Here is a 21,512-nt window from a genome sequence, read left to right as displayed (position 1 = left end):
TATGTACATCACAAAAGAAAACAGACCCATGATACACACACACACACAAATATAGAGCATATTGAAAACAGATGTAATGCTTGCTACCTTATGTGCAGTAACACACAAAAATTGACCTACATGTATGCAGCCTTTGTACTGTAAAAACACATATATAATCACATCTCTACAGTTATGCTAGTTATGAAACACCCACACATTCACACACACATAAACACACATACACACACAGACACAAGCACAATGCAGTCATCTTTTTATGGATTTAGGGGGGCAATTAAATGAAACATGAGAGCAAGCACATGATTAAAGATTTATCTGCCCAAGGTCCCCTCAGCACCCCACTACACACACACACACACACACACACACACACACACACACACACACACACACACACACACACACACACACACACACACACACACACACACACACCTTCGACTACCGTGACCATCTGGGGATGCAGGAAGGAAAGCATTGATCTCATTAAAAAACTCTGACTGTACAGATTGCCGTTGCAGCCCCCCGACACACACAGACACACACATACAGAGATAAGTACAAACACCACACACACACACACACACACACACACACACACACACACACACACACACACACCTCCAACTGCATGTTGGTGTAATTTACTAAGTGAAGTATAAATGTGCCATTCATTGAAATCAATTAGCCCCGGGTTGCTAACTTTGAACGCATCTCCATACACCCCCTGAAGACTTGGTGCTGATGTAATGAATTATATCAGCACAGACTTACATATACACACACACATGCAAACCCGGAGTCAGCTGCTATTGCTTCTGGCATTAGCAACTTATAGATTTAACCCATTTTTGCATCACTTATCTCTAGTCAACATGGGATTACACAGGGACGGCTACAGAAAAAAACTTTAAAACAGACTGTTAATAAAAGCGGTTGTTAGTATAGCAGGAGATTGTGATTTTGCCAAGTGACCTGTGATCAGCTTTTTGTATGACTGCCATTGGTCAACAACAGCCGCTCCTAATTAACTTTATAGAATACTGCCAATTGCAGATTTAGCACTGGCAAGCAATGAAAACACCTCACATACCAAACATACAGCATGTAAATGTGTTTTTTTTACACTATGACGTATACAAACTAGTGCTTGAATGATTCATTGTTTGAGAAAAATCAACAATTTTGATAATAAATTGATTATTTAACTCAATTACCACTAAAAATACACAAAAGTTAATGATTCCAGCTTCTTAAATGTGACAATTTTCTGCACTGCAATTTGATAATGTAACCTTAGGCATTTTTCTCTTGTTTCTAATTTTTTCTAAGCTAAATAATCATTTCTAGACTAAATCAGAAAGTAATCAGCATATTAATTGTTAACAAACATAATCTTAATACTAAATAGTTTCAGATCTGTAAAGGGTCCAGTAGTGAATATTACAAATATGTGTGTATTAGAAATATTAAGGTGTGGTGAATTTCCTAAGTGAGGAACATTGCAAAACAAGCAATGCTATGAAACGTGCATTTTGAAAGAAATTTCCACAAAATGATTTAAGTCATAGTTCTTGCAACAGAGTTCAGCTCTGCTATTACTGTAACGTGTCTATGAAACCAGCTGTTTTCATCAATGCTCTAGACTATCTTTATTTTTCTTATGTGGTCGTGCTGATATCACCAGTGCATCAATCTCCCAAGTATATAAGAAAAGAGAATCTATTTTGTCCTCCTATCACCTGCTTGTTGTCACGTGCTCCCGCCACGTCAGCCTCTGTCTTATTTAACTCATCCGACTTTACTTTTACTCAACTCAACCTTTCAAGTTTAGGATCAATTTGTCTCAAGTGTGCTCAGATGCAAACATTGATGCTCATGTGCACAAATACACACACTTAAATATGCACCAAATGTTTCTTTGCATTACAAAACTTATCCTGAAGGCCTAAAAGCTTCTCCTGTCTTTGTTTTGTGGCCTTTAACAAATTGGATTATGGGTAAATGAGGTCTGGGCCTTTTGACAGGAAGACATTGTGCCATTTCAATATTCATGACTTTCAGAAGAAGCCAGAAGTGAAAAGAATTAATCAGGAAAAACTGTGAGGGGTCTTAATTACAAACGGCGACATGAGACTATCTCTCCCCTCCTCAGCCCATTACTGGCAGAACATAAAGGCAAATGGCAATAAAATTGCAATTAGTGAACACTTACAGTGAAATCTGAACTCATGCTGCATGTTATGTCAAAGGACAGGGACAGTACTTGATTGAAAGAAATTAGGTGGCGAAAAATCACTTTGGGAGGAGGATTTCAAACAGACAGTCGTTTTGTTGGAATATCAACAGAAACCATGTGGTATCAAGCTACTTACTAATACCATTTTTTTTGCAGAAACTTACTTTAAACTTACTTACTGCAGAAACTCTTCTTTCGCCCTCATGTCTTACACACAGCCACCTGTTCAACTACCCTCACAAATGAAAATGCTGCCAAATGTGTTTGGAAAAAGTCAGTAAGACTTGTGGACATCTTAGAAAACAACACGCTGCCTGCTTTGATTGTCACTCACCTCTCTCTCTTTCACGGTCAGGGGGATCAATACCTTTACTCAAAGACAAAGGACGTTGTCTTTAGCCACAAAATAGCCTTTCGCTTTTGCTTTTTGGGGAGTAAGGGTGGTCCACTTTGACAAATACATGTTTATAGCGTCAGATTCAAGTGACTAGACTATCTACTACTAATTTGAATATGATTCCCCAATAGTTGGCTAATCAGCAGCAGCCTCTAACATTCAAACGCCAGGTGAGTGCTGTGATGTTCCCCTTCAAATCATGTTTCATGTAGGATGCGGGTAAAACGCACAACGAAAAAGGTAAAAATAAAAAAACTCCACAGAGTGTCAGGGTTTAATTAAGCTGTCTGATCATTTATGAAAGCATCATCACACACAGCAAACTGGACCAAAGCAACCTTGTCAGGGCCATGAGAGGTGGAATACAGCCAATAAAGACAGGAAAAACATCACAGTAACAACACCACAGGCCAATTACACTAAACTACTGCCTCCTGTCACAAGTGGGTCACTGGGTCTTCTCCATGCAGAGTAGAGTGTGTGTAAGTGAGCGTGTTATGGAGGGTCTGGTTTGCACATGTGTCATAATTTAATAAAATAATTCCTGAATGCAGCATTCTATATTTGTCTGGCTTAGACACGCAAACATTTTGGAAGCTTGGGGATGGAGTACGACGGTCTATCAAAATGTTTGTTTAAATTTTAAGTTGTTTTTTTTGGTTTACTATGGTGAGATACAGAACATAACTAGAAGTGAAACCTTATAATTTCAAGCTAGATTTTTTTTTTTTTTGCTCTTTTTTTCATTTTTTCTTTATAACTAAATGCAAAATTTAAGTATCAAAATACTTCATATCAACACACTCCATCAACAAACACGAATTCTTGGTTCCCTTTGTAACTCTGGAGGGTAATGAATATAGCTCGGGTGCTTTCTTTTGGATGTTTATTTGTGAGGCTCAAATGTTTGCTTTTCAATATAGTTGTGAGATTCGGTGGTGTGTGCAGCTTCATTTAATCATACTAAACCTCTGAGACCTGTCCGTTGCACACAAACATCATCAACAACAGGAACAGACAAACAAAAAGGCTTCAGGACACCATTTTCCTCATGGAAAATATATTTTTTTAACACATGTTAATGTAAAGGCAGGCGCAGATTTACAAAGTGATAAATAAAAAATTAAAAAAACATGAAACCAGTATGAACAATCTTCCAAAGAGTGTTGAACCCGACAGGATTAATGCAGATGTTACATGCAAGGTCACAGCACTATTCATTATGCTCGCACACACACACACACACACACACACACACAAAACTGATTGTCACTGCATCTTTTTAAGTGTGTGATTTTTGTGTGCATATGTGTGTGTGTGTGTGTGTGTGTGTGTGTGTGTGTGAGAGAGAGAGAGAGGGGGCCTCTCAGGACCCATTGAGAAGGCGTCACCATGCTTCCAAACCTTCAAGCGTTGCCTCCAATGACACATAATAGGGTGTGGGGGTGGAGGGTGCAGAGGAGCAGAGGGCAAAGGGAGGGAGGTTTGTCATTGGTTAAACACACTGTGAACACATGCCAGGAAGCAAGAAAGACGGAAAACAGAAAGAGACCTTGAGGAAGGCGAGGATGGAGGGAGAGGACTGAGCAGGAAAAAGAGATCTGATGAAAATCACCTTTTCTTAACGACGTGACGAGCAGATAGAAAATAATTTACTCTACATTTGGCTCATCCACTCAGACCCATGATACACACACACACACACACACACACACAAATATAGAGCGTCTTCAAACTGAGAGCTGAAAGCTTTGCGGGGAAGCCAACATCCCACATAGCTGAAGTACAGTTTTGCACGTCATTACGTCCTAAGAGACTCCTGATGTTTCTCCAGTAACTGCGGCACATCAGCTTTTTATTTTTTACTTCAAACACACTTACAATAATCCCCACATCATTACTCCAAGGAAGGAGGAAGGACGTTTTATCGGGAGTTTCAGAGGATAATCAGGAGATGTTTTTTTTCCTGCTCAATCAGCAGTGGAAAATATGGTCCTTAACACAGGTTCCTTCAGTATTTCCTCACCCTTTAATCTCCCTCCAGCCCCTTCATGTTGACACAGTGTCAGTGCATTGTGGTAATGAAGCATTAGCAATGTGTGTACGTATCCGGAAAACACAGACTCTCTCTCTCTTGCTCTCTCTCCCTGTGTGTGTGTGTGTGTGTGTGTGTGTGTGTGTGGTACTGGTATTACTGAGCAGTAGCTATATCATCAAAGAGTGATTTCCCCCTACCACCTCCACCTCCACCACACCATCCTGCGACGAATGACAAGCAAAATCCCCTCAAGGTAAAAAGACCCGTTCCCGGGATTAGGAGCCTGGTGAGGCGGGTGTATGAAGGAGATATGTTGTGCGTGTGTGTGTGCGAAATCTATGTAAACAGCTTCATTCAAAAGACAGGTGTAGGGAAGGGGATGAGGAGAGAGAGATGGAGAGAGAAGGAGAGGATGGAGGGAGAGGAGGAGGAGGAAATATGAAGTAGAGAAAAAAAGTTCCTTTGTTTGTTTGTTGGTTTGTCAGGTGTAGATTCATTTTTTGGGGGTGGGGGGGGGGGGGATGCAACTAATTAGGAGTAACAGACAAAAGCAACTTCAGTCATGGTCCATGCATAAACTGTCACATTTAACTGTAAATGGTTGATGGGAAATTATCCTGAGTTTAATTTTGTTGAAGAAAGCAATGGAGAGACTAGTTCTGACACTCTGTAGATCCTAACACAACATGAGTAGATGATTAAAAGCTCTGAATTTCAGCTTTTTTGCTTCAGATTTGTATAGCCTCAAACAGCTCAGTCTATGTTATTCAGATGTACTTTTAGCATCTGTATGAGTGAGTGTTTTCTTCTGGTTAATGATGCAGAGATATCTGAGATTATATACGCTTTCTTCCCTCTTCTGACACCATCAAAAACTCTTTCTATCTACTTTCTCTCAGTAGGTGTTGGGGAACAAGTGCACACAATGACACAAATTCTTACCAACACATAGGTACACATCAAATTCGCCACAACCCTAACTCCTGCTTTTACCAAACTGATTTACTGCTTCAGCGCCACAGTGGGTGGAAAATTTCCTGTTTTATTTGACAAGAGACACTGAGACAGGGTTGGATGTAATGAATCAAACCGAGCAAGCCAACAGTTCTCTGGTCGTAGACAGAGATAGATAGGAGAGGGGAAGAAAAACGGTTGGCAACACAAAAAGAATACATAGAGAGAAGAGGAATGAAAAGAGCAAGAAATGAATTAAGGAAGAAATGAAAGAAAACGGAGAAAGAGTTTGAGTTATCATCATCAGAAAAGTGAGCCAGACTGAACTCTCTTTCCTCAACTTTCATGTAAAAAACTCCTCATGAAAACTTTTGACATGCAGCACTCAAGGGCCCTATCTCGGTGTCAGCCCAGCAGACTGGTATTAGCGGCCATGTTTTATTCATCAGCATTCTTAGTTGTCGTTTCATATGCCGCTCCCTGACTGCGTATGCCAGGCGACAGAGAGAGAGAGAGAGAGAGAGAGAGAGAGAGAGGTGAAAAACAGGATTACAGCAAATGTAAATAATAAAATTGAAGCACATGAAGATATTCAGTTAATCTGTGCTGGGGATTAATGCCATGATACCCTGTCAGACACGGATAGGTTTGGGAGGGGTAAGGGGGGTGGTGGGGTTTGGGATAACAACAGCACAACACAACAACACCAGGCACAAAGAGACACACGCGCATGACACTTAGCTAACACACACAAGAAGGGAGAAAGGATTGTAATGTTATCGGAGTTTGACTTTGAACCATAAGTGACTTTGCAGCGGAGCAAAGCAGACACAAACAACGCAAGGTAATCTGTGAAGAACGGACGAGCTAATTCTGACAGAAAACAGAGGGGAGTGGGAGCGCTGTGTACAGAAAGGAAGAGGGATAAAGAGCAAGTATGAAAAAACAAACAACCGAAACTAAGACAGGAGTGTAACTTTTAGAAATAGCAACATCCTGCTTTCGTCTTTGGCGCACAAAGTGTCCTTCAGTCTACCGATGCCTCTCGCAAACTTCCAACTCCAACTATCTCTGTTTAACCTTGAATTGTTTTTAACTATCTATTACTTTTCTGCAACATTCATCAGGCCAGTAGCAGTTATGTTAGGATCAGGGTCCGCTGCATTGTTCAGCAGGTAAAAGCAGCAGCCATAAAAACTGCTTTTTTAAAAAAAAAAAAAAAAGGAAAAGCACCTTGACAATGTGAAACCATGGTTATGCTGCAGTGCAGGCCCTGACTGTCTGTTGCACTCTTTCTGTTGTGTGTGTAAGTGTCTAAGAAATTGAATGTGAATGTACTGTAAGTGTGACAGGCAGTTTCATCAAAAGACATCCTACACTTAACGTCTGATGGATTTTTAAAAAATGATTTCAAACTGCAACCGCTTCATGAAAGTTTTCACATTTTCTTTTTCAAATACAAGCTGTAAACACAACACCAACATATTACCTATCACCTTATCTAGATGAAATGGTGAACGTGTTAGCAAACACTTGCTTATATTTACACATCCAGCACACACAGAACAACATCAGCATTCATTTGGAGTTATGTTTCAGGACAACAGATGAATATAAATCCAATATGCTTTTTCCTTTTAGCTCTGTTTTTCTGGTTTCCACCAACTTCTGAGGGAAATATCTAGTTCTATAGTTGCTAAATGCTCCACTATGCTCAGCAGCTAATCACTAACTTTGTCTGTCTGCCAGGCAGGAGAGAGTTTATCAGATCCTTTCACTGAAAACAGCTGCCCGCCGCATCTGCACACAACATTGATGAGAGCAATTAGAGTGAACCACAACATGCCGTAAAACAAAAAAACAATGGGCTAAAAGATGCTAAAATGCTACATGGAGCTGAGAGGGTTTGTCACTATGAGTGACCCTTCTCACACTATACGCTGTCATTGGATCCACTGTTAATTTAAAAATACTGATGAGCAACTTGAAGAAGTGATTAATATTGTTTGAGCTAGTACTGTCAGCTGTAATTTCTACTTTTATCAAAAGAGAGAAATAAAGAATGAAACTTGGCATAATTTGAGAGTACCGACTAATTAGTGGTACATTAGAATATTGCTGGGAGAAATCGACAACATTTCAAAGGTACTTTGAACTGTTGGGCGATGAGTTTGTACCATCACTCGAGGTAACAATCACAGACGACGCCTTAAGAAAGCTTCATATTTAAGTTCCATTACGGTTGCCTGATTTCATCCTTTCAAATTTCCCTCTCAACAGTCACCCAGTAGTTTGGAGTGAAAGTGCAAGCCAAGAAGGGGTTAAAAGAAGAAAAAAAGAGGAGAAAACTTTTAAGAAAATCTTGCTCTGTTGATAAGTATGGCCTGATTTGGAAGACGCAATTATGTCAGGAGATGGACATAGACAGAGAAAAAAATAGGACGATGCAGCTGTTTTTTTATTCTATCAACATAGACAAACACATAGAGAAATGCATCCTTAGGCAGAGGAAAACTCAGTATTTCCTTCTCTGACACTCACTTCTCACGGTGCAGATTCTTACCCGCTGAGACACTCACTAATTGGATTAGAAGTATGTAGATGGGCAGTGCACTCTCACTTTCACTCTGTCGCTCTCACACACACACACATACACTCACAGCGTCTGCTGCCTCCTTGTAGGTTTGCTGTATTCCATACCCCTGCCCTTCATGTCAATACAAAGACAGAAGACAGTGAGGGGGGTAACAGATGCAGAAAAAGGAAGGTGGACGAGAGCGATAAATAGCAAGTGGGCAAAAAAATAAGCAAGACTGATCAGATAGATGGACAGAGAGAAAGAGAAACAAAGAGAGTGAATGCTTCAGGCCAGCACTGACCTCAGCTAAAATTACCCTGCTGCTGTTTTGCACCGCTGCACCCAACACCTATTCAGCACAGCAGGTATTGTTAGCTTGTACATCATGATACAGTGTCTGACAAAGGTGATGCCCTGGCTCATTTTGGTCTTGTTATCTGTCAGGATAGCATGCCATATGTGACAACATGTCTACTTGATTGTGTTTAATATTGTATCTTCAAGGAATACATCATGACACGCATGATGTGTCAACCAAGCACAAAGGGACAGAGGACACTGTTATCTAAAATAAGAAGCCTGATGTTTTAATTTCTTGGTGTGTGCATGAAGAATGACATAAAGCCTCAATATAGCAGATGTATTTTATTAATTTTCTTACTTTTTTGGAACTATTCCTGTTGAACAACCAGGAATTCACAAGTTGTAGTCATTAACCACCATGTTTCCTTAATTAGGATGCAGAGAAAATAGCATTGCAAAGCCTCAGCGTCTAGCTTCAGGGCTACCAGAAGTTCTCCTTTCCTAACTTTGGACAGAATTAGTCTCCTACTGTCATCTAACATACCGTAGTGTAACTTTAAGGGTTAGCCAAGGGCAGTGGAGAAACTGATCTATCAGGCACACATGCATGGTGTTTGTGTCTATATTCTGATCACTTAATGGAAATTTTCAGTTAATTACAACTTGGGTATAATTTTCATTCTTTGGCTTATCATTTCAATCTGTTAAAATAACACTGTACACTTTACCCGGTACTCTACTCTCTCTGTAATAACAAAAATGTAATTAAGTTGTTTAGGCTACCTGTTGGAGATGTGCTGTTTGCTGAAAATGCACTAAGAGCATCTGTCGTCTGCAGCTTTTCATCAAACATCTCTGTGGCTGTTTCTGCTTGTACTGTTCATCTCTGCAGTATTTCTAACTGATCAGCTGAAGAAATAGCTACAAATATCTCCAGATCTTGTTGTGTCGACGTGTTTTTATTGAAGAAGCTAATGAAGCTCCACTAACTCAGCGGAAAACACATCTCATTTCTTATAAGTTCTTCATAATAAAAGCCTTCCGTTAGTTTGTCAGTGGAAAGCTTTTACTATGAAGCGGCAGCAGGAGGGAATGTTTTTATCAGCAGTAACTTAACACGGCTCCGATACGGCTGAAAGCGATCCAGAAACAGTAAAATAAGGCTGATATCTGAAAGTAAAACAGGAACACAGGAGAGAAATTTCAGATGCTCATGAGTCGGTAAACTAGGAGGGATTTTCCAAAAGGAATTATGCACTGATTGATCTAACGTGAATAGGTACTCGGTAGTACCAATCTCATTCATCCAGTACCCTTAAAAGTACCAAGTTTGGTACCCAACTCTAATACTCACCAAACTAATTGCTGAGATCTGGGAACACATTGCTACATTAAAGTCCATTGGGGCCAGAAACAGGGGCAGTCAGATGATCAGACAGGTTGTAAACAAGCCGACAGTTCGGCCAGATTATAGAAACTATTTTATGTAGAGATGAAACCAAAGGTGAGCCTTTTAAAAACGTCTGTAATAATCCCTCACTGCAAAGAAAAACTGTCCAAATCTAAGAAAATATGACCAAAGTTGTAACAAACTGGAATGATCATTTACAGTTTGTTTGTTTGTTTTTTTTAAGTCAGGGCCGTGCATGTCTTGTGTGCTGTCATCTGTTGGTGAGATGCTTTCTCTCCACACACAAGATGAAGCACACACACACACACACATAAACACACAAACACACACACAAATCCCAAAGTGCCTCAGTAGTCAGAGAACACAGCAGTGGGTCGCTCTCTCTGGAGACTAGTGCACTGCAGCTGGGTCCTCTCCTCACACACATATTAACAAACACATACATGCACACACACACACACACACACACACACACACACACACACACACACACACACACACACACACACCACATGTCTTTAGGCCAATACAGAAAACCAAATGATGGGGTGGGATGTCATTGTGACTGTGTGTGTGTGTGTTAATGTACCAAGATGTCTGTGTGTTTACTTATGTTTATAAAAAAATATACCTGCTCAGACACTGCACTGAGTACAATTATGACCAGTGTTAGTGTTGACCCCTTTATTTCAAATCTTGTGCATGTCTGTGTGTGTGTGTGTGTGTGTTTTGTCCTTTCAAAAGCATGAGTGTCTCTCATTTTAATCTATGCGAGTGCTGCCTCGCTACTACACACTCATTGTGTGTGTTTGTGAGTATGTGTGTGTGTGTGTATATAATTGATTAAGCTACTGCTCCTCTTGACCTCATACTCCCATTAGAAGTCTGACCCCAGCTGTGCTACAGAGAGCAGTGCGGGTGTGTGTTTGTGTGTGTGTGTATGTCAGCAGGTGACCAAAATGTGTTTTTGTGAGCCTATCAGTACAATGCCTTTTATGCCTGAAGCGCCTCTCTGCAGTCTCTTATTACAGTGTCATGTGTATGTGTGTATGTGTGTGAGTGTGACAGAAAGAGAGAGAGCTTGGCCTCTCTCTCACCCACACACACACACACACACACACACACACACACACACAAACAGAGCAGTGGCGTGAAATGTGTTGTGATGTCTCCTCTATGGGAAGCTGGTCTCAGACTGCTGAGGAGACGCTCCCCTTCTTAAACCTGCTCAGACTCATTGTCCTGCTGTGACACACGAACACATACACACACAGACACACACACACACACATATACTGTATAAACACAAACACACAAGGGGCTCAACAAGAACTTTCTTCCCACCCTATGTATCCGTTTTCTATCCCGTTTTTTTTAACTGCTGCAAAAAAGAAGATTTTTTTAGGGTTCATCTTAGGTTCCATTATATAAACCTCAATATCCTATAATGTAACATGTTCTAGCATTGTGTTTATCATCACTAGCAAAATGTTTTTTACAGTGCAGTATGACAAAGGCCATTTGGAGGGGAAGACTCTTTACGGCAACATGGGAGAGGGAGAACAACTGAAAGCTAAAATGAGGTTGAGATAGGAGATGAATTTTACAGTGGCACTATGGATAAGGCATGTTTAAATCCACTTAAATCCACTGTAAAAACGATAAGGCCTGTTTTCTGTATATTCCACAAATCAAATATAGGTCATACAGAGACATGCAGAGGTGGAGAGTTGCCGTGTGTACGCATACATGTGTGCAGCAGTGTTGTGTTCACTACAAAGAAAGCGCACACATGCACAGAAACCCCACCACCGCCACCACTACCACCACCACCACCATCACCACCACTTTACCGTCTCCCAGGGCAACAAGAGCGGAATCTACCAAGAGGCATGTTGAGAATGAAGGAGAGTAGAGGGAAGAGAGAGGAGCAGAAGGAGGAGGAGGAGGAGGAGGAGGAGGAAGGAGAGAGAATGAAAGAAAGGAGAGACAAGGCACAAAAGACAACCCAATCTACCAGGACTTATTCTAATACAGCTGCTAGAGGGAGGATGCTATAGGGGTAATCCCTGCTGTGAGAGGCCTGTCTGTGTGTGTGTGTGTGTTTGATTGTGTGTGTACAAAGAGATGGGTGATCCGGCTGATATTGTTGCGGATACTCACATATACACAAACACAAAAACAGCTATATCAGGCCTGGGTGTATTTTACAGAATCATGTCTAGTGTGTTTACATGCACATCATCTCCTAACTAGAGTGACATCAGTAACAACAAGACTCACTTATGTAGTGATTAGAGCTCGTCTTTTGATGTCACACCATGTTTCAACACTCACATTCCCCAACAGATCTGAACAAGTCAACCGATTTCGGTGGATTACTTTTAAGTATCATATTACATAAATGCCAAATTAAATGTACTCATATCGCAAACAACAAGTGACATCTATCTAGATGTTTAACCGACCAAACAAATGAGTTTACGGTCTAGCCTAGAAGTCTACAATTTTGGTCAAACTGGTCAAACATCAGAAGTGTGCAAACATCAGAAATGGAGTACATATGATATTCCAATCAAGTATTTTTGGCCCCGATCCCATTCCAAGTCCTATAATTATAGTTATCTGCCGATACTGAGTCCAAGCCGATACTTTACCTAAAGATACCGCTGCCAAGTTTACATTCAAGCTACAACCTACTAAATTAGATAATTTAGAACAAAATTTATTTGGTAATACCTTGAGCCAAATATTCTCAGTATACATAGTAAAAATTAATACATATATAGCAGCAGAAGATATGCAATGTTGATTAAATATGTGAAATAACATATGTAACCTGATAAATTTATCTGTCACAAGCTATACTTGATCCAAATACTGAAAGTCCTGGTTCAAAACAATTAAGCTGATAAGCTTAAGTTACTGTAATGATATTAATGACAGTTTAACTGGGAGAATGTGACTCCTGACATTGATGTGACACAATCAGTGAGAGAGTCAGTCCACTTACAATTGTACAGTGATGTCAGAGTGGACTTTTCTCCCTCGCAAATGATTTTTGGCTGTGCAGCAGACACCAGCTGACACGGTCAGCACCAGATAAAAATGAGAAGCTGCTATAAATATATATATATGTTTTGTTCACTGCCCTTTGCTAATGCGAATGCTATCGTTGCGTTTATTAATGTCAAGGTAAATGTGACGATTTGTCATGACAGATTTTAGGTCTTATTATCCAGCTGTGACTACTAAATAGTAAATTACGTGACACCTGTTCCAAGCCTAAGGCGACCTACCACACCTCCAAGAGTGAAGCAAAACTTGCTTGTTGCCGTTGCTAAGTCTAACCTATCCCAATTCTCGTCACAATAATGCTATGTCTCCTCTTCTTTCCATTTGCCCCCCTGCCCATTCTCCCAAATTACTTTGCCCATATTTTTTCACTCTGCTCTACACCATCCTGTTCCTTTCAATCAAACCTGCCCCATCTTTTCTCCTCCTCCCTCCCCTCCTCAATCTCCTCCTCCCCCTCTCCGCTGAGCTTTGCTGGTGATATTGGGTTTTGGGGAGGGGGCACAGTGGCAGTGCTGGCATCTGTTCGAAGGGCTGGCACACCGCCAGCCACTGAGCATCACTCCGGCAACCAGAGTCACGCTGTTGGATTTATCTCCAACCAACCTGTCAGCTGATGCTCTTTGTGGGCGTAAGACGAGTGGGCATAGCCTCTTTGGCATTCACACTGCCAAGGTGCCCACAGGAGATTTAAAAATGGGGGGAGGAAAGCCCCTTAGTGGGTGCTACAATGCTGAGGAAGTGAGACAGACAGTTTTTTTAGAAAGAAGCACCCAACTTCCAACACGGGCTAAGGGCTGAGAGCAGTCAAGAACAAGGCGGGTAGGAAGGGAGAGAGGGAGCTAGGGATGGATGCCGCAAAAAAAGAAGATACACAGCAAAGGGTGGAAAAAAGTAGATAAAGGTAGACAAGGAGCAGAGGAAGAGATCGAGAGAGTGACAGAGAAGCCCAGGAGGAAAGCATAAGCACATCTGAAGCTCGGAGGATATATAGCAAAAGAGTGAGGAGAGAAGAAAGAGGCACATTTCTGCCACAGACAAAGTGGCTCAGTTAAAAGAACAGTCTGTCATCTTGTGGCGTAAGTACCATTTTCACATTCTCTTTGAGCAACACTTGTCTTTGAGCAACACCAAACAACAAAGTGAGCCACACCTGTCAGAGGGAAGAGGAGTTCATTAAAATCTAATTCCACTTCCATCAAGTATTGCCCACTAAATGTCCAATAATCCCAATCAGTCTCTCCAGTCAATGAGACGCGCTCGTACATGTCACAGCATTCATGCGGGAAACTCCCAAGATATTCAGCGGCCGACACCACGGAGGGTGTGCAAGATGAGAGAGTCGTGAGGTTTGGTATGCTGGTGCCCGAGATAAGCGATGAATCAATTGCCCACTAATATAACCATTCAAGCAATTAGTACCATGACAAATTTATAAGCCATGATTACTCGGCTGGTTGTCCATGCCATTTCCTGAACGGAGCAGATTCAGAAGCAGTTCAACCGGAATCGCATGGTATCGGTCTTTTTCACACATTCACACAAGGACATGATTGTACAATAAAGTCCTACTTGCAGTGCTTTATTTTATATTCCAATTACAAAACAGCCTAACCACAGAGGCAGAGGCGCCCTTGAGAACAGAGAAGCAGCCAATTTTTGATAAGCCATCTAATATCTAAGAGCAGTATCAGTATTGGCATTAGTACATGCTGCATTACTCAGCAATGAGATGTCATGACACATAACCCCACATTTTTATCGCCCTGTTTCAGATATCTGTGAAGACATTATAAATCCAAACCGTTACGAGACAGTATAACAGGGTGAACTGTCTCCCTGATAACAGGATTGACAATATCTCTTCACAGCCACAACAAGTTAAAGTTCATAATAATAATATTATGAAATGGCCCCAATGTGACCCTGTGGCTTTCATTGTGTCACAGGTTTGCTTAGGATGTGAAATTAGTAAGAAAAGAAAAATTCCTATGGCCATGTGACATGACCAATGATCCAGGATCAGCAAGTCTTGCACTGATGTCTGGCAACTGAGAGGGAGATTCCAGCAGTCCTTCAAGCGAAATGAAAGTAGCTTATTCTGAGTATAACTTCATCAAATAGCAGAATGCATAATCTCATCAAATGATATCTGAAATCTAATATGTGTCAACTTAGACATCCGTAACATTAAAATGTTTGTCCGAGATAAAGACTCATGTTTGTTTGTAACACGGGCAACAAACAAGGCATCATCAAAGACTCCGGGCTACTTACGACAATTCTCCTCGTCGCTGCTGTCTGAGCAATCATCATCATCATCACATCTCCACAGGGTCGGGATGCACCTTCCGTTCTTGCACTGAAACTGCCCGGTTTCGCACTCCGATTCCGTATGAGTTCCTATGATGTCAGGAAAAAGAACAAGTTGTCAACAACCTTAAACAGAACCGTAAACAGAATGGGTCAGTTTTTATAGAATGGGGATAATATGTGATTCAAAAACTGTAAAATGTAATAAAGTCACTTTTAAAATCACAATTTAGAAATATAGACATGCTTCAATTTCCAGGAAAGTGGCTTTGTAATGACTTTATCAAGACCTGCTGGTTGCAAAACAGAAAAAAAACAGAGCTCAACTGCAGTAACTACAAGCTGTTTACACTGTTGTTTTCCTTCAGTTTTTCAGTATACATCATAACCTGCAATTAAAACAGTTCCCACGTTCCACATATGTAAAGCATGTGTGAAACGTGGTAACTGTTGTACAGTATACAAAGGAAATTGCTGTAGTCAAACAAGTCATTATTCCTGCTCTCATTACTAAAGGTTGTGAGCTGAATAAACACTATGATTTTTTTGATATCTTCCAGTAGATAGATTTCATTCCACAGCAGTTTTGCTGTATTCAGTTAGTTAATATGCTTTTCACAAATTTTTGCATTTCTACATTTCTCTGTTTTGTGCTTTAATTGTTATTCATTCTGGTTGGTTTGCTTGTTTGCATACGTATCAATAAGCTACCGTGGCTGCTTACCACCCTGCTGGCACTTTAACCCCTGAAGACAAATATTTTAAAGCGTTTTGTTTTTCTTAGCTGCTGCTATAAAAACACCATAACACGGACCATTGATATCAGCCTACACTTTGTGACCGCATCAAAACAGTCTTTTCTGGCTGTGGCTTCAGCCTACGGCATTTAGACACGTGTTGGCTTGGCTGCACGGATCTTTTCTTCCGCGTATTGTCACCTCATGTCACCGCGAATCGCATTCGTCGCGCGAACCGAAGGGGCGATCCAGGTGTGAGCCGCTGCATGCGATGATGAAGGAAGTCTTTGTGAAGCACATTAGCGCAGCACTCACTGTAGGAAGACGCGGACTACATTGAGAGACAAGTCGTTTCTCAGTAGGAAGCGATACCCAATAGCACTGCCGTCCGTGATGCGATGCAAATTCACCTCCTCCGTAAAGACAAGTGTCTTACCTTTAGCGCAATGGAGCTCCATGAGTAGCAAATGTAATAGCACGAGCTTTCCGACTTCTGTCCACATCTTTAGATCCTGGGGGGGTCCACGGTTGTGTTCATGCAAGTGCAAAAAAAAAACCAGTGAAGGATCTCCAGTCTCTCACTCGCTGTATGTGCTCCTCTCTCTGCCTCTGCTCGTCAGCGTATGAGCGTGTGTGATCAGCCTGCCTCCCTGCTTTCTCTCCTTCTGCCTCGGCTGCAGTTTGAATCAGTGACGCTTTATGGGCGGGATAGCTAATGATGGTGCCTGCCGGTAATGTAGTCGATAGGAAAAAGTACTAAGAAGTCAAAGTCATATCTGCAGATACAGCTGAGTCACGTAGAGCAGGCTGCAAATGTTAAAAAACAATTAATAATAAAAAAAGAAGCTTTGTTAAAGCAGGAGTTAGATATTTTCTTGCTTAAAGTTGGACGAAAACGTTTCCTACCATTCTCAGATATGTCCATTAATTACAAAGCTACAGCCATTTAGCTTATGTCCAAAGTTTTAAAAAATGTGTTAAGCGTGAATTAAAAAATTAAAATTAAGAAAATTAACTTTCAAGTCTTAAAACAATAGTTAGGTGCCCTAATCATTCGTCCTGTACTGTTCATCCCTTCATAATGCACTTACTATGCAAAAATGGATTTAAAAGTTTATCTGAAGCTAATATGAAGTTTCAGCCGTGCAAATTGGTCAAATCAAGTAGATATCCTTACAGTCTTTTTAGTGCTGAAGTCTCATATAAGCTTCAGATAAACTTTTAAATGCATTTTTGCACAAAATGATCGTGGAAACACTGGATTTTGACCTATTTTGGTCCACCATTTACATTGAAAGCACATTTGATGGGGATTTTTGAACACAAATAATGAGGAAAACCTCTTTCAGTGTTCATATGGGCACCTGAATGTTGTTTTAAGACAAACCTGAAAAACTGTGAACCTCTCCTTCAGTCATCTCCTTGCTGTAGCTTCAAAGTTAACGGACAGATATGAAAGTGGTATCGATTTTCACATCTAACTCTTGGCAAGAAAGCCAATATGTCAAACCCTTCTCTTTATGGATATTTTGAATATTTTTTGATGATAAACTATCAGATAATTAGCTATAGCCTGCAGGTTGAGGGGAAACCCTTAAACCTTATGCTACATACTGATCAGGTCAAATTTGACACATTTTTAGCTTTGAGAGCAGTGAAAACATGCTGAACATCATTCTTTTAGCCTGAAATTTTATGACTTTCTTATTTTTGTGCAGCTGATACACATTTTTATACATAGAGGGAGTTCTGGGTTAAATTGAGCCGTGAAATCATGTTGGCTGCATGTTTTCCTGTTTTAGAGAACAGAGGACCATAATATAGTGTGCTTGTGAGTGTTTTATCTCCATAAAAAAGTATACACTTTTCTCTTTGAAAGCGTATTAAGGATTAATTAATGAAAAATAGATTTGTGGTTCAAAAGCTTGGTATATAGGCTAATTATGAGAGAATACTGTGAAGGGTGAGAATATGAACAGTATGTAAGGGTTAAGTATTATCTATCCTATGAACATAATATATTTTTTCTGGGGAGCCCATTTAGTGGCTGTGTAGTACTGGAATGAGTACTAGATGAGGCCTTTATGAAAATATGAGCAGATGTTTGGGCTTGATCATGCATGCAAATACATTATCTACATGTAAAGTTTCGGCTTTGTTTTTCTCTTTTATGCTTCCCTTTCATTCTCTCTGTCTCCCTCTTCCTGTCTCATTTTAGACTAGTCATGTAATATGTTACATAAATTTCATTTAAATGTCAGTAACATTAGAAATTGTCTTCCCTAATCCAATCATATGTGTAAAACAATAACAGTCACATATCACTGCTGCTCTGACACTCCAGCATTCCTTGAAACTGTTGCTATGGGAAACAACAAACTATCAGAGAAACATGCTGGGACACTATTGGCTATGTAATATTTTATCTACTTTTCTGTCCCACTGCCTCAAGCAGCAGATGTGTCTTTGTACTTTCTGAAGTCATTTAATAAAGGTTTTTTTCAGTTCACGTCATCTTAAGGAGGGTTATTAAATAGTTGAGCAACTGTAATAGCATTTCTTTAAATGAAAAAAAATCCATAAGAGTTACATGTGTCACCTGTTTCCTGCAGTACAGGGATAACTGATTTCAGTTGTCTAACATTGTCGCTGGCAAGAATAATCATAAAATTGGAGGGAGCCAATGACCATCATTTAATGAAACAGCATTGTGGGCATATATAGTCATATCTGCAGAGATACCTACAGGCAGTGCAGTGACCAAACATATTCAGAGTATGAAGAGCAGAATTTGAATTGAATGAAAAGTGTGTGCAATGAAAGGGAACAGACAGGTCTGTACTGCTGTACTATGCAGCCGGAGCTCAGTTTTGATTTGCTGCAGTTCAGCATGGCTCATGTGCATGAAATGACTTTAACACATGAATCAACACATGAATAATGAATACAACTACTGTATAAATAGAGAAAAAATACACAATTTTTGCCTCTTATACATTATTCAATAAAAAAAAGAGTGTGAATGAAACATTAAAAGGCTGGCACAGGTGCAGAAAATGCTCAAAATAAGGCTTTGAATCATTTTCACATGAACTGTTACCAAGGTTTGTTGTTGAGAAGTTTCCCCTCAAGGGAAAAATACAACACAAAAGGAAAGCCCTTTGCCATTGCTACAGTCTTACTTGATTACTTGACTGCTACAATCAGTTTATTCAAGATTCATGTTCAAAAGAGTTTTACTGGTGTCAAAATATTTGTATGCAAATTTGACTTTGTGAATATGTTGATATAGACACTATATATGTTCAGTAACTGATGGCATGTCCACTCCTATTCAGTCTGTTACTGTACATTATGTGACATGAACCAGGAACAATAAAATGTGAGTAAGTAAGATTTTACTTATATAGCACCTTTTTAAAACAATGTAAGTGCTGCACAGGATATAGATACAAAAATAAACATACATATTCCAATATATACAGAAAAATAAATTACAGGCCCTTTGCAGGAAAGGCAAGTCTGTAGATATTTTTTAGAAGTTTTTTTTAAAGCCGTTTACAGACTCAGCTGATCTAACAGAGAGGGGGAGACTGTTCCAGAGGGATGGCACCCTAACAGCAAAAGCACAACCACCTTGGATTTGTGGAGGGAGCGGGGCATAAATAATTGACCTTGGTCAGAAAATCTGAGTGGCCTACAGGTGGAATCAGGATGCAAAAGTTTGGAAATGTATGAAGGGGCAAGACCATGTAGGGCCGTTTAAGTGATAAGCAGTATCTTGAAATCTATTCTATACATTACGGGGATCCAATGAAGGGATGCAAGGATTGGTGCGATGTGGGATTTACAGTTCGTTTTGGTTGGCACTCTGGTTGCAGCATTTTGCACAAGTTGCATGTGGGACAGGGCTGCTTGGCTGAGACAGGAGAAAAGAGCACTGCACTAGTCAAGGCGTGAAAAAATGAGGGTATGGATTAGTGATTCTAGATCTCTGATTGCTAGAATTGATTTGATTTTAGTGATGTTACGGAGTTGCACAAGCCTGTTTATGTGTGGTTCAAAGTTCAGATTATGGTCAAAGATTACACTCAGGTTTCTTGAGGAGGGTTTAACATTGGAGGCCAGAGGGCCGATACAGGGTTGAAAGTGTAAAGTGAGAAAAGGATAGGACCAAGGATTGAACCCTGTGGGACTCCACGGAGTATTGGGGTAGTTGAAGACAAAAAGTTTGTCTTTGACCACCTGAAACTTCCTGTTTGACAGTTAGGAAGAGAGTCAATTGAGAGCAGAGCCAGAGATACCCACCGATTTATTTAGACATTCAACCAAGATGGAGCGATCAATAGTGTCAAAAGCAGTGGTTAAGTCAAGCAGGACCAGGATAGAATGTTCCCCATTGTCAGCCTGCATGAGTATGTCATTTGTCACTCTTATTGGTGGTGTTTCTGTACTCTGTTGGTTGCCAAAGCTGGATTGGAATTTATTGAAAATATTGTGTCTTTCAGTGACCTCAAGGAGCTGCTGTGCAATGATTTTTTCAACAATTTTGGAGATGAATGGTAGTTTTGAAATAGGTCTGTAGTTTTTTTGGTTGGGTTGGATGAAGTGCAGGTTGTTTTTTTTTTAAATAGGTTGGACGCTCACCATCTTAAAACCATCAGAAACACAGCCAGAGGTGAGAGAGAGATTAATAATGGAGAGTAGGCATGGACCCAGGGTAGGCAGGGTGTCTTTAAGGAAAGAGGCAAAACAGGAGAGAAATTAGACAAGAGAGTAGGACAGTAGGCTGATAAATCAGAGGAAACAGTAGCAATGTTACAATTAGATTGAATGTTATTGATTTTGTCAACAAAGAAGACAAAAAGATTACACAGTCCACTTGGGAGGAGGCAGATACAAAAGGATGGGCAGAGTTTTAAAGCTGGTCAATGGTTTAACACAGGAGCCTAGGATTGTGTTGATTAGGCCTGCAAAGTAGGCAGCTCTCACCTCTATTTTGGTTGAGCATGAACAGCAATTCTTTCAGATGGAGGAGATGGAGCTTTAGTTTGGATTTCTTTCAACTATGCTCCATTCTTCTAACTTCCCTTTTCAGATGACGAATGTTGTCATTGATCCAGGGGAAAGAAGTCTTACAGCACCTGGTATTCCCAGGCGGCCTCCCATCCAAATACTAACCAGGCCTGACCCTGCTTAGCTTCCAAGATCAGACAAAATCAGGCATACCAAGGGTGGTATGGCACTAACAGCTGGTGTTACATCCTCTGATTGTATCTGTACACGTTTGAGTTGTGCCCAATATGTTTCATGTACTGTATGCACAACTACTCTACATGTATGTTGTGTCATCTCTCATCCATAAAGCCCAGAGGATTACACCATGTGTGTTGTACCTACAGTACAGCCCTGCAGTAGGTCAGGGATGTTCATGAATTAGAGCAGAAGAGCGAGAGAAAGTTTT

At 40.4% G+C, this 21,512-nt stretch overlaps 1 protein-coding gene and 1 pseudogene across 4 annotated transcripts in view; both read right to left on the bottom strand.

The window, feature by feature from the left end:
• The window catches only part of lrp8 (low density lipoprotein receptor-related protein 8, apolipoprotein e receptor), a 180,968-nt gene extending 164,131 nt beyond the window's left edge, over positions 1–16,837 (bottom strand). For 3 of the 4 annotated variants that reach the window (XM_044361433.1, XM_044361434.1, XM_044361431.1), the window contains exons 1-2: positions 16,485–16,836; positions 15,276–15,401 (exon numbers count right to left, since the gene is read on the bottom strand). In XM_044361433.1, the coding sequence (XP_044217368.1) occupies positions 15,276–15,401; positions 16,485–16,551 (193 nt within the window). In that variant the 5' untranslated portion in view covers positions 16,552–16,836. Of the gene's footprint in view, positions 1–15,275; positions 15,402–16,484 lie in introns of all 4 variants that reach the window. The other variant, XM_044361432.1, reaches the window with a different exon arrangement.
• A 4,343-nt stretch (positions 16,838–21,180) lies between these two features.
• On the bottom strand, positions 21,181–21,299 carry LOC122989714 (annotated as a pseudogene).
• Between the last annotated feature and the right edge of the window lie 213 nt (positions 21,300–21,512).

This window comes from Thunnus albacares, chromosome 9 (assembly GCF_914725855.1).
Source record: "Thunnus albacares chromosome 9, fThuAlb1.1, whole genome shotgun sequence".
Classification (NCBI taxonomy): Eukaryota; Metazoa; Chordata; class Actinopteri; order Scombriformes; family Scombridae; genus Thunnus; species Thunnus albacares.
This window is presented reverse-complemented; position numbering and strand designations above follow the sequence as displayed.